This window comes from Stomoxys calcitrans, chromosome 4 (assembly GCF_963082655.1).
Source record: "Stomoxys calcitrans chromosome 4, idStoCalc2.1, whole genome shotgun sequence".
In the NCBI taxonomy this organism is placed as follows: Eukaryota; Metazoa; Arthropoda; class Insecta; order Diptera; family Muscidae; genus Stomoxys; species Stomoxys calcitrans.
Genome location: NC_081555.1, coordinates 24,193,968 through 24,206,897, shown reverse-complemented (window position 1 = coordinate 24,206,897; position 12,930 = coordinate 24,193,968). Strand labels below are relative to the sequence as shown.

The 12,930-nt window shown below is 36.7% G+C and overlaps 1 protein-coding gene across 1 annotated transcript in view; it reads left to right on the top strand.

Moving 5' to 3' along the window:
* The window catches only part of LOC106086552 (uncharacterized), a 195,685-nt gene extending 188,691 nt beyond the window's left edge, over positions 1-6,994 (top strand). The window contains exon 5 of the mRNA XM_059367510.1: positions 6,559-6,994. Coding sequence (XP_059223493.1) covers positions 6,559-6,691 — 133 coding nt within the window. The 3' untranslated portion in view covers positions 6,692-6,994. The remainder of the gene's footprint in view (positions 1-6,558) is intronic.
* Positions 6,995-12,930: the final 5,936 nt, after the last annotated feature.

The following is a 12,930-nucleotide window of genomic DNA, read 5'->3' as shown; positions in this document are numbered from 1 at the left end:
GTTTCTCTTGAAATTTGGCAGAAAGGATTTTCTTATGACTCTTAGTATTGCTAATGAATTTCATAGATATTGGTTCAGATTTAGATACAGCTGCCATATATGTATTTCGACCGATTTTAACTACTAGAGTCATAGCAAGCTCATTTATTGACCATTATTGCCAAAATTTTGCACAACTCTTTCTTCGACGACTACCGGAATATCTAGGAAGTTAAGTTAATATCGGTTCAGATTTAGATAAAGCTCCCTTATATATGTTCGTGGGATTTTGGGTAATTTACAATAATGTTGTCATTTGCCAATCATAGTTATTACAGCGTAATAATATTTGCTTGAAATGTGATACAGATTGTTTAATAACCCATCTGAAAACATCCGGTCCATCAAAATTGGTTCAGAATTGGATACAGATACCACTTTTGATTTATAGGGTGTTATACAGTCGGCACCGGCCGACTTTTGCTTTTCCTTACTGATTTTGTTGTTGCCTTTAGTCCAGAGAATCCTGGCAATCGAGCATTGTTCCTACCTTGCAGCCTTGCATATTCAATAGAAATGTAGTGTTAAAAGCTAATTTCGTTGGCACGCTGCCATTCTCAAAAAAATGGTAAATACTTTGTCTTTAGAGAATCTATTTCCGAAAATTTTGCCTTAACAGAAAATTTATTAGAATTTTTTTTTGAAAGAAAATTTAATACGATCTTTGTATACCCACCACCGAAGGTTGGAGGTATATTCATGTTGTCATTCTGTTTTCAACACATCGAAATATCCATTTCCGACCCTATAAAGTATATATGTTCTTGATCAGCGTAAGACGATCTAGCCGTCTGTTGAATCCAGCTACAGTCTTTATATTGAGCTGAAACTTTGCACAGATTCTTATTTTTTCCATAAGCAGACTAAGTTCGAAGATGGGCTATATCGGAATATAGCTTGATATAGCCCCCATATAGACCGATCCGCCTATTTAGGGTCTTAGGCCCATAAAAGCCACATTTATTATCCGATTTTGCTGAAATTTGGAGCAGTGAGTCCATCTTTGTTCAATTTGGCCCAAACACCTTCGACATCTTTCTTCAATTTGGCCCAGATTGGTCCAGATTTGGATACAGCTACCATATAGACCGATCTCTCGATTTAAGGTTTTGGGCCCATTAAAGGCGCATTTTTTGTCCGATGTCGCCGAAATTTGGGACAGTGAGTTAAATTAAACCCCTTCACATACTGCTTCAATTTGGCCCAGATCGGTCGAGATTTGGATATAGCTGTCATATAGACCGATCTCTCGATTTAAGGTCTTGGGCCCATAAAAGGCGCTTTTATTGTTCAATGTCGCTGGAATTTGGGACAGTGCTTTAAGTTAAGCCCCTCGACGTACTTTTGCAATATGGCATAGATCAGTCCAGAGTTGGATATCGCTGTCATATAGACCGATATCTCGATTTAAAGTCTTAGCCCCATAAAATGCGCATTGATTGCCCGATTTAGCCGAAATTTGGGACAGTGAGTTGTGTTAGACTCTTCGACATTTTTCTGCGACTTGGCCCAAATCGGTCCAGATTTGGATATAGCTGTCATATAGACCGATCTCTCGATTTAAAGACTTGGCCTCATAAAAGGCGCATTTATCGCCCGATTTAGCCGAAATTTGGTACAGTGAGTTAAGTTAAGCCCCTCCACATACTTTTGCAACATGGCATAGATCAGTCCAGAGTTGGATATAGCTGTCATATAGACCGATATCTCGATTTAAGGTTTGGGTCCTTAAAAGGTGCATTTATTGTCCGATTTCGCCGAAATTTGGGACATTTCGTTGTGTTAGGCTCTTCGACATTTTTCTGTAACTTGGCCCAAATCAGTCCAGATTAGGATATAGCTGCCATCTAGACCGATATCTCTATTTAAAGTCGTGGCCCCATAAAAAGCGCATTTATTACCCGATTTAGCCGAAATTTGGGACAGTGAGTTGTATTAGGCTCTTCGACATTTTTCTACAGCTTGACCCATATAGAGCGATATCTCGATTTAAAGTCTGGGCCACATAAAAGGCGCAGTTATAATCCGATTTCACTGAAATTTGACACATTGTCTTATGTTAGTTCCTATGGGGCATAAGGTATGCATTTTTCACCGGATTTTGACGAAAGGTGCTTTTCATATATACTCTAGGTGGTGGGTATCCAAAATTCGGCCCGGCCGAACTTAACGCCTTTTTACTTGTTATCTATAAGTTGGTTATATAAAAATATTGCAAATGCAAATTTGCCCATGATCACTCTATTGAGAAAGATTTAAAAAATTTCCTAGATCTTTTTTTTTTGAAAATTTTGTTGATGTTTCATAAAATTCTATTTTACCGATCAATTGAAATTACAGCAGAGGACTACCAACACAAGAGTCCATATTTCTATTACTTCGTGGTGTTTTTTTTTTTGTTTTACAAGGGTATGAAGGTACCCCTACGCCTTAATCTAGTACATAGGTGTTGTTTGTATCAAACAAGCTTACGAAAGTCATTCTTTCTGCTAACTTTCTTTTTGTGGTTGGCTTTTTTAGTTCCCTACCAATCGTTTTGGTTTAATATCCAGGTGCAACACTCTCTTTATGCCTCAGATGGCATATTAACCACACAAAAATATCAATAACTGCCTTGAGGCAAAATCCTGACTATTTATTTAAATCTCATTGAAGCAATGCCTCTGGCTATGGAAAATATGAAATAAATTAGCACTCACCAGGAAAGAATTGAAGTGGTCTCACGTGGAGTCCAAACAAAATCCCAAAAAAACGACAATTTGAATTAGAAATCATCAGCAAAACTGGTATAGATTTCAATTACAGCTGGGCAGGCTGATGATATTATCAGCGCATATTCACTCTTGAAAACAAAAAGAACACAAAACAAGAAGACCAAAACAGAGAAAAACCCTTCAGGACATGTCTGTCGTAAATAAATGAAGGCAAAAGACACGGGATGCAATGTCATAGGGAAAAAACAACTCCTGCCGAGCAACACAATTCAAGTGGAAATGCAATGGCTGGCAATAGGAAGGATAAAGGCAAAAAAACAAAACATCAAGTGCTATGCTAAATAAAACAACAAATATTTTATTTTTAATATTAGTAAAAGAAATAGTCATGCATACCTAATATTCTTAGGGCACACTATTTTAAAAACTACCTTCTAAACATTAGAAACGAATTAGTAGCGCTTATTAACCGAATTTGGGCTACCTAATTCTCCTTGAAGTTGAACGCTTACAATTATCAATGGAATTTCCTTTGAAATTTCTTTTTTATGTAAATTTTTTTTATATTTTATAGCTACCCTGCTCTTTAATCATTATGACTAAGTGTGGTGTGCAGAGGAATCCAAAACAAAAAGAAAGAAGACCTTTCTTTATTCCTCTCTGCAAGGCATTTTAAAGGCAGCTGTAAAGCATACGGGTGTTTTTGGCCTCTTTTTTTCACTCCACATACTTTGATATTTGTTAATGGGATGGACCCTTCTTCTGTTTCTTTATGGATGAATTGTGGTATAAAAGGCGATTGTGTGCTGCGTTTTATGATGATTGCATTTCATCTTCTCCAGGAACTGTCTGCCTTGCCACGCATAACCGTTGGCATGGTGGCACTGGCATACCCGGCAGTGGGTACTTGTGCGCAGTCGCGCCCTGGGCCAGCATTGCTTTACACCTTTTCTTGGCAATTAAACCAATGACGCATGTCATTTCAAATAGGGCACCATCTTCGAAAGGTTTGATTTTTTTTTGGCATAGTGTCCATGTTAAACAAAATAAGCGAAAGAAACTCTGTTTTGTCACCTCCCCCCTTTATTCAAAGACCACATGAATTATTCAAAAGCAAGGAAATGGGGTTGTTTTGGTTCAATAAGGACTTAGCTTTCGCAGATTTTTTTTGTGCTTTGGAAATTCCTTGTTTTTGTATACTTGGTATAAATTTCAAGTTTTTTTATTTCCTATTTAATTTTTTTTTTGGTTATTTGTGTCAATTCACATACTTTGCAAATTATCTGTCACTGGCATCGCTGATTTTAATTTAGAAAAGCAAAACTCTGCGATTTTGTAAAGGGATATTTTTCATCATCAGTCACCCCTTTTCATACCATTACAAGTAAACTCCCTTCATTTCTATTGAGGCATTTAAATTTAACATATACGCCCTAGAGTCCGTTTGTCTGTCCACCACCCATTACTCTGTTTATCTATTCCAGAAATCATTCAAGTCCGCAATTGTTCTCTTACCATAAATAGATTTTGACACGCAATTTGCTTGTATGCAATGTGGGGGTTTTTTCATGGTTTGCTGGTTAATTTACAAATGCCCAAGGATGAAAGTTCCCAGTTTAGCAAACTTTTTGCCGCAAACAAAAATTTTAAGGGTTGAAACTTTAAAGAAGGGTTTAAAAGCTAATTTAAGTTAAAAATAAATTGTTGATGAAAATTAATTGTTAACTAAAATAGATTATTAATAAATTCAAAAATTTAATTAAAAAAATTTTTCTATTAAAGTAAAACGTTGACAAAATTTCTAAAATTGTTAAGTAAAACTTTTGATCTAAATTTCTTGGTAAAAAAATAAAATTAAAAAAATTTAAACATGACAAATTATGACAAAATTTTTGTATAAAACTAACATGCTGAAAAAAGTTTTTATAAAAATAAAATTTAAAAAAACAGATTGGAGAAAAAAAATTTTTAATAAAATTAAACGCTGACAACATTTTTCTTAGAAAATTGACAACATTTTGTATGGAAAAAAATTTTGGGCCTGTAAAAATAAAATGTTGACTAAATTTTTATAAAAATAAAATTAAAACAAAATTTTGTATGAAAAAAAATATGGACTAAAAAAACAAAATGTCAACAAAATTTTCTGTAAATAAATCCAAAAAATTAGCTTGGTGCATTAGGCAAATGGAATTGTTTTAGTTTCTGCCCAATCAGTTAGTGGTATTCTTTTGGTTCGTATATTTCATATAGCCTTAATGCTAAAAATCTAAGCACAGATAATACAATTACCATGCTATAAAACTTTGGACCGGTCAGACGGACGGACATTATACACTGTTAAACGACTAACCATCCAAGAAATCGTCTACCAATGCTATGATATCTGTCCTCCGATTGTATGAAAAATGATAACTTCTCTTAAATTCATTAAACCCATTCCCTTCTTCCTAAACACATCATCATTGTTTATTCAGTGATTTATTCGAATGGCCGGCTCTAGTAGCCAAACTAATAAATAAAGATATATAGATTAAATTTTGGAAAAACTCAAATAAAATTATGACTAAATTTTCTATAGAAGAATAATTATGACAAAATATTAGAAATAAAATGTATACAAAGTATATAAAAAATTTGTATTACAAAAATTAAATATTGACAAACATTTCATCAAGGATCAGCTCAATGATAAGAAAACTTTTTATTGCCGAGTCCGAACGACATTCTTTGGAGCGACACCGCTTTATGTATAACTTTTGCACTGGCTGAAAACGTCATAAATGTCGCCAGCATAAGTGAGATCATAACCAATGCTGAGTGAGAGCATAACCAAGTTTTTTTCTGATGTTGTCTCCAGGATTCGAACCCATGCTAACCTCGTCACCGCCATAATCCAATAATCGATGCTAGGAATTTTTACTTCTTGTATATCCTCAAAACCTTCTCCATTCTAATATCCAATTGGTGCCACCTATATTTCATGAAACCACTACATTCGGAGTCTGTCTTTCAAAGTGTCATGAATGAAAGATAGATAGCCGCACCAGTCATTTAGTATAGCTCATGTATGATGCGGAATGTTATAACTATCTTCTTTTATTTTCCTTAATTATTGGTTTTATCTTTGTATACGGCCTGGAAATTCCATTAAAGTCCTGACATTTGGTGCCTTATACTCTTCTCTCGTACTTTACACCCAAATACCTTTCATTCATGTCTCATATTATCGATCGGTATTTATGCCCGTTTGGGGAATTTTCGGTGAAAGACGCAAACTTCACATGAGACCCTGATGACTTAAACTTTGTGTTGCTTCTTATCGCGTCCCTGACAACTTCTTATTGTCCATGTCAAGAATTATCTTATCATTTCATTGTCAAATCATATCTGAATATGATACATTTTTGCTTGTGGACTTTTATTAGGACCTCCAATTTTTAATAGTTGCCATTCTGAGAAGTTTATAAATGTTACTTTGCATGTAGCCGCTATTAATCTTCCTTTCTGCTGAATGCCCATCTTCAACCCTCCTTCCTGTGTGAGAAGCGTTTCAAATAGAAAATTTATTCAAAACAATTTGCATTTCGTTTTCTATTTCAATATTGTTTATAGGTATGTTAAGGAACTCCTTGATCCAATTTAATAATAGCCTTACCCAAATATTACACACTCTTCTTCACCTAACCCCTAGGGGGTCACTAAGACAATTTATGTTGGACAATCACAAAATATTCCTTAAATTAAATGAGGCCTTTTATATAAACAAAATTAATTTTTCTGTTTTTCTCCTTTCTCTTTCCAGGTATGTAAATAATGGTATATGGAAATGTAGACCTCAAGAAATAAATAAATTAAAAGTAAGTAACAGCTATAAGCATACATTTCTCCGAAAACCCCTAAGCCGACCGAAAAGAAACCCTCCTTTCTTTTTTTGAAATAATTCAAAACAGTGGCTTAATGAACCTTAAGTCATTGACAGCTGTCAGGTAGATGATACAGTAGCATATCTGCATAATGTGACGTTAGAAAGTCATAGTCAGTCAGCTGTTCTGTGTAAATCAAAGATGACTTTCGGTTAGATTGATAGGTATAAACAGTGATGGCTCCAGGGGAAAACCAATAATCATAAACAGGTTAGCAACAAAATTAATATGTGCCTATGTTAGCATATAAAGGCTTGAGTTTTGTAAAACCCTTTAAGGGTTTTATTAGTTTTGGTAGGGTATATTAACCAATATGGTAGCCATGGAATTATTTGTTTGTTTCAGTAAATACCTAGCATACAAATGTATTGGAATGTCCCATTTAACTTTGAATTTATATATTATACCCTCCACCATAAGATGGGGGGTATACTAATTTCGTCATTCTGATTGTAACTACTCGAAATATTCGTCTGAGACCCCATAAAGTATATATATTCTTGATCGTCGTGAAATTTTATGTCGATCTAGCCATGTCCGTCCGTCTGTCCGTCCGTCCGTCCGTCCGTCCGTCCGTCCGTCCGTCTGTCTGTCGAAAGCACGCTAACTTTCGAAGGAGTTAAGCTAGCCGCTTGAAATTTTGCACACATACTTCTTATTAGTGTAGGTCGGTTGGTATTGTAAATGGGCCATATCGGTCCATGTTTTGATATAGCTGCCATATAAACCGATCTTGGGTCTTGACTTCTTGAGCCTCTAGAGTGCGCAATTCTTATCCGATTGGGATGAAATTTTGCACAACGTGTTTTGTTATGATACCCAAGAACTGTGCCAAGTATGGTTCACATCGGTCCATAACCTGATATAGCTGCCATATAAACCGATCTTGGGTCTTGACTTCTTGAGCCTCTAGAGTGCGCAATTCTTATCCGATTGGAATGTAATTTTGCACAACGTGTTTTGTTATTATATCCAACAACTGTGCCAAATATGGTTCAAATCGGTTCATAACCTGATATAGCTGCCATATAAACCGGTCAGGGGTCTTGACTTCTTGAGCCTCTAGAGTGCGCAATTCTTATCCGATTGGAATGAAATTTTGCACGACGTGTTTTGTTACGATATCCAACAACTGTGCCAAGTATGGTTCAAATCGGTCCATAATCTTATATAGCTGTCATATAAACCGATCTTGGGTCTTGACTTCTTGAGCCTCTAGAGTGCGCAATTCTTATCCGATTGGAATGAATTTTGGCACGTAGTATTTTGTTATGATATCCAACAACTGTGCCAAATATGGTTCAAATCGGTTCATAACTGATATAGCTGTCATATAAACAGATCTGGGGACTTGACTTCTTGAGCTTCTAGAGTGCTCAATTTCTATCCGATTTGGCTGAAATTTCGCAAGACGTTTTTATACCCTCCACCATAAGATGGGGGGTATACTAATTTCGTCATTCTGTTTGTAACTACTCGAAATATTCGTCTGAGACCCCATAAAGTATATATATTCTTGATCGTCGTGACATTTTATGTCGATCTAGCCATGTCCGTCCGTCTGTCCGTCCGTCCGTCCGTCCGTCTGTCTGTCGAAAGCACGCTAACTTCCGAAGGAGTAAAGCTAGCCGCTTGAAATTTTGCACAAATACTTCTTATTAGTGTAGGTCGGTTGGTATTGTAAATGGGCCATATCGCTCCATGTTTTGATATAGCTGCCATATAAACCGATCTTGGGTCTTGACTTCTTGAGCCTCTAGAGTGCGCAATTCTTATCCGATTGGAATGAAATTTTGCACGACGTGTTTTGTTATTATATCCAACAACTGTGCCAAGTATGGCTCAAATCGGTCCATAACCTGATATAGCTGTCATATAAACCGATCTTGGGTCTTGACTTCTTGAGCCTCAAGGGGGCGCAATTCTTATCCGAATGGAATGGAATTTCGCACGACGTCTTTTGTTATGATATCCAACAACTATGCCAAGTATGGTTTAAATCGGTCCATAACCTGATATAGCTGCCATATAAACCGATCTTGGGTCTTGACTTCTTGAGCCTCTAGAGGGCACAATTCCTATCCGATTTGAATGAATTTTTGCACGAAGTATTTCGTTATGATATCCAACAACTGTGCCAAGTATGGTTGAAATCGGTCCTTAACCTGATATAGCTGTGATATAAACAGATCTGGGGATTTGATTTCTTGAGCTTCTAGAGGGCGCAATTCCTATCCGATTTGGCTGAAATTTTGCATGACGTATTTTATTTTTACTCTCAACAACTGTGTCAAATAAGGTTCATAACCTGATATAGCTGCCATATAAACCGATCTGGGATCTTGACTTCTTGACCCCTAGAAGTCGCAATTATTATCCGATATGCCTGAAATTTTGTACGACGGATCCTCTCATGACCATCAACAAACGTGTTTATTATGGTCTGAATCGGTCTATAGCCCGATACAGATCCCATATAAATCGTTCTCTCTATTTTACTTCGTGAGCCCCATTGGGCGCAATTCTTATACGAATTGGCTGAAATTTTACACAGGTCTCCAACATATAATTTAATTGTGGTCCGAACCGGACCAAATCTTGATATCGTTTTAATAGCAGAGCAACTCTTTTCTTATATCCTTTTTTGCCTAAGAAGAGATGCCGGGAAAAGAACTCGTCAAATGCGTTCGATGGTGGAGGGTATATAAGATTCGGCCCGGCCGAACTTAGCACGCTTTTACTTGTTTTTTACCTCAACAATCCATTCAAATCACCAACAATAACCAAAACTACAATTGCCTTTTATCTTTTCTATTTAAATTCATTGAATCTGAGGTCAAAAAATGACACTTATACAATGTATCTCGTAAATTCATAATTTTGCATACCAATTACATTTGTATCTTCTGTTTTTGTTCAATCCTCCCCCCTCCCCTATTTTCCAATTGATTGTCTGCTTGCTTCCGAATCAACTCTGTTGCCTGGCAATCTTTACAAAATCAAAAATAACAGTTTTTCATTGAGGAAGAGAAAGAGAGAGAGAGAGAGAGTTCAAGTTACTTTGAGTGCAATATTTTGTTTTGATATTTTCACTCAATACTCTCTCTCTCTCTCTCTCTAGAGTTTATATTGCCAGATCGCTTGATTGTATAAAGAGCAATAACTAGGTGAAATGAATCTCAGCTTATGGTGTTTACCGGCTCTTTTTGTTATTGTTGTTTGCCAATGCATGATTCATACGTACTCGGTAGAGTTTTTGGGAATTTAAAATATTTGCATATGGTTTTTGTTGTTATACAAAATCACATTTTTAATAAATTAGCTTATTCATTTCCAGTTTGGTTGGTGTCTTATGCAATCATTTTTGTTAGAATTGAATAATGAATGACATTTAATTTTCTTTTTATATCGTAGGTATATCGAAGCATTAAGAAAATCAGAATCTTCTTCTTATATAAAGGTCATAGTTTGTTTATTTGTATGTAATGGTTGGTACTCTGTTCGTCTTTTCATATGAAACAAAAATGGTAGTCGTCGAGGAAAGCGTTGTACATAATTTTGGCAAGATTGGTCAATAAATGCGCTTGCAGTGGCCATAGAAGTGAAAATCGGGCGATAAACTTATAATGCAGCTATATCTAAATCTGGGAATTAATGGTTTTTTTTTAGATGGGTGCACAATTTAAAAAAAAATATTGTTTGCAACCTTATGGTAACCCAGCAATTTTTGGTTCAAATAATGGAGGGGATCGCCCCGCCCCAAAACACACTCAAACGGACATGTTTACAATTTAAGCCAATATGGGTATTTGGGAATATGTATGTGGAATATGAATTTAGCTGGCAACCCCTCGGCTACTGGTGCCTTGTTCTTCAACCTGATTATGCTACGCCGACTTCATAATGACGGAGCTTAATACATTATAGAGTATTGGCTGCGGTATACTTTTCACCGCCATCCGCATGTCGCCTGAGGTTATAAAATCAGCTGGCCTGCCATCACCTTATTGTTCTTTACCTTATAATGACTGTGATATTGTCGCCGCCGACACTATCACATACCAAAAGTTGTGAAATTCCTTCTTTCGACAACCTAAACACTGTTACCAGATATCATTATTTACCTCCGAAGAAGGATGAGCTGCTTTCTAGCATTCAGTTTGATTTTTAGTTCCTTACTAGAATTTCCAGTATCCCAGACTTGTAAACTTCAGTCTGAAACCCCATAAATTCAAACGCTCACGTGTTTCCATTTCGCTCTTCTAACTGCAAAAAGCATCGTTTCTCTCTCTCTCTCTCTCCTTTTCAGCTGATAGCAATCCTTCGCCTTGCGCTTCTTTTGATTGCAGGTTTGCTATGTATGATGCATTCTTGGATTCAGTAGAGTTTTGACATTCTTGGTCGTTGTTGTAACCCCATATTTATATGTGGAGGTAGCAATCCAATTGGGTCAAGCATGCATAGGTGGGTAAGGTCATTCCGACCCCGGAGACTTTTAGTACTCAAGCATAGGATTCGCGGCATTTTCAATGTAGTATATAATGGTTGCGGCCTCCACCTTTGACACTGAATGCCTGAAGAATGTTTCAACGGTTGTTATCTCCACCCAGAGCTGACGACACCTGAGGTAGCTCTGCGGCAAGACGTTCGAACTGGCAAATAAAAAGGAGCTCCCTTATCAGGAGCTTAAACTTGTGGCTGACAGCACTCATTGATATGAGAGAAGTATCTCCGCTGTTTCTTATGAATGTTCATGGGTAAATTTGACATCACTTTCCGATCGGAAATCATGCTGACAGATTTAAGGTGGCAAATAACAACTGCCGAAGCTGTGAGGAGATCGAGAAAGAGGAGACAATAGAACATCTGCTGAGTGTATCGCGCACTGGTAGGCAAACCTTTGGTTCTCATTTCTTTGAGAAATTGTCTGAATTAGCGCAAGTTGTTTGGCTTTTTAAAGGGATCTGGATGAGTCAACGGCAGGCACCTTTCTTCTCCTGTTTCTGTGGTATCACAATGGATGAAAATGTCTAAATTTGTCTGATAGCAAACCTAGATATGCGACTCAGGCTCTGACATGGTAATGTCCCTAATAAATTTTCATTTCTCGGCTCGATCGTACTACAGATAAGCTTAACGAATGGCTTCTATCATAAACTACTGAATTTATCTGATTTCTCGTTGTTTGATTGGAGGACAACCACGTAGTACTGTGGATATCAGAAGATTGAAATCTGGTACTGTTTTTTTTTTTTGTCGTGGCGAAATCCATTATAAGACGGGCCTTCATGGAGGCACCGACTATTGAACCAAAAATATTCTTCTTTCCTATGTCGGCATGATAATCTTCTGGCACAATTTTAGTGTCATGTGGGGCCAGCTTTCATAAGTAGAGATAGGTTTCTGCCGGGTAAATACCCAACGCTTGGGTACTGTGCCAAATTTCATCGAATTCGGATGAAAAATTGCCAATTTATTGCCTTAAGTCTTTAAGTCTGGAGATCGATCTATATAGCGGTTAAATATAACTAAAATCCGATTTTATGAGATCAGAAGATCAGGTTTATATACAAAGAATACGAAATCATCAAAAATTGTTTGGAAAATATTTTTATAAGATATCTGCAAAATTTTAAATTCCCAGCTTTTGGGTATAAATGGGTAAATACCCAGGTATTTACCCAATTTACCGAGTAAATACGTTTTGGGTATTTACCCATCGTCCATCTCTATTAATGGAATTTTCATGGGCAAATTTGACATGACAGACCACTGTCTGATCGGAAACATGTTGACAGATTGACGTTTGCAAGTAACAATTTCTACAGAAGCTGTGAGGACACCGAGGAAAAGGAGACTATAGAACATTTGCTGGCAGGCAGACGTCCAATTTAGGTTCTTGGAAAATTGTCTAAATTGTCGCAAGTCGTTGGGATTTTTAAAGGGATCTGGACGATTCAACGTTAGGAACTAGAAGGCATCTTCCTTCACCTGTTCCTGTGGTATCGCACTGGACGAGAACATCTAATTAAGTTTGATTGTAGACTGCCACTTAAATCTAACCTTGCTTCGACGTGGTAATGTCGGAAATCTGGTACTGTTTTTTTTGTCGTGGCGAAATCCATTAGTCTCAATCCATTATAAGACTAGCCTTCGTGGAGGTATCAACTATTGAAAAAATATTCTTATTTTCTATGTCGGCATAATAATCTTCTGGCATAACTTTAAGGTCATGTGGGGCCAGCTTTCAT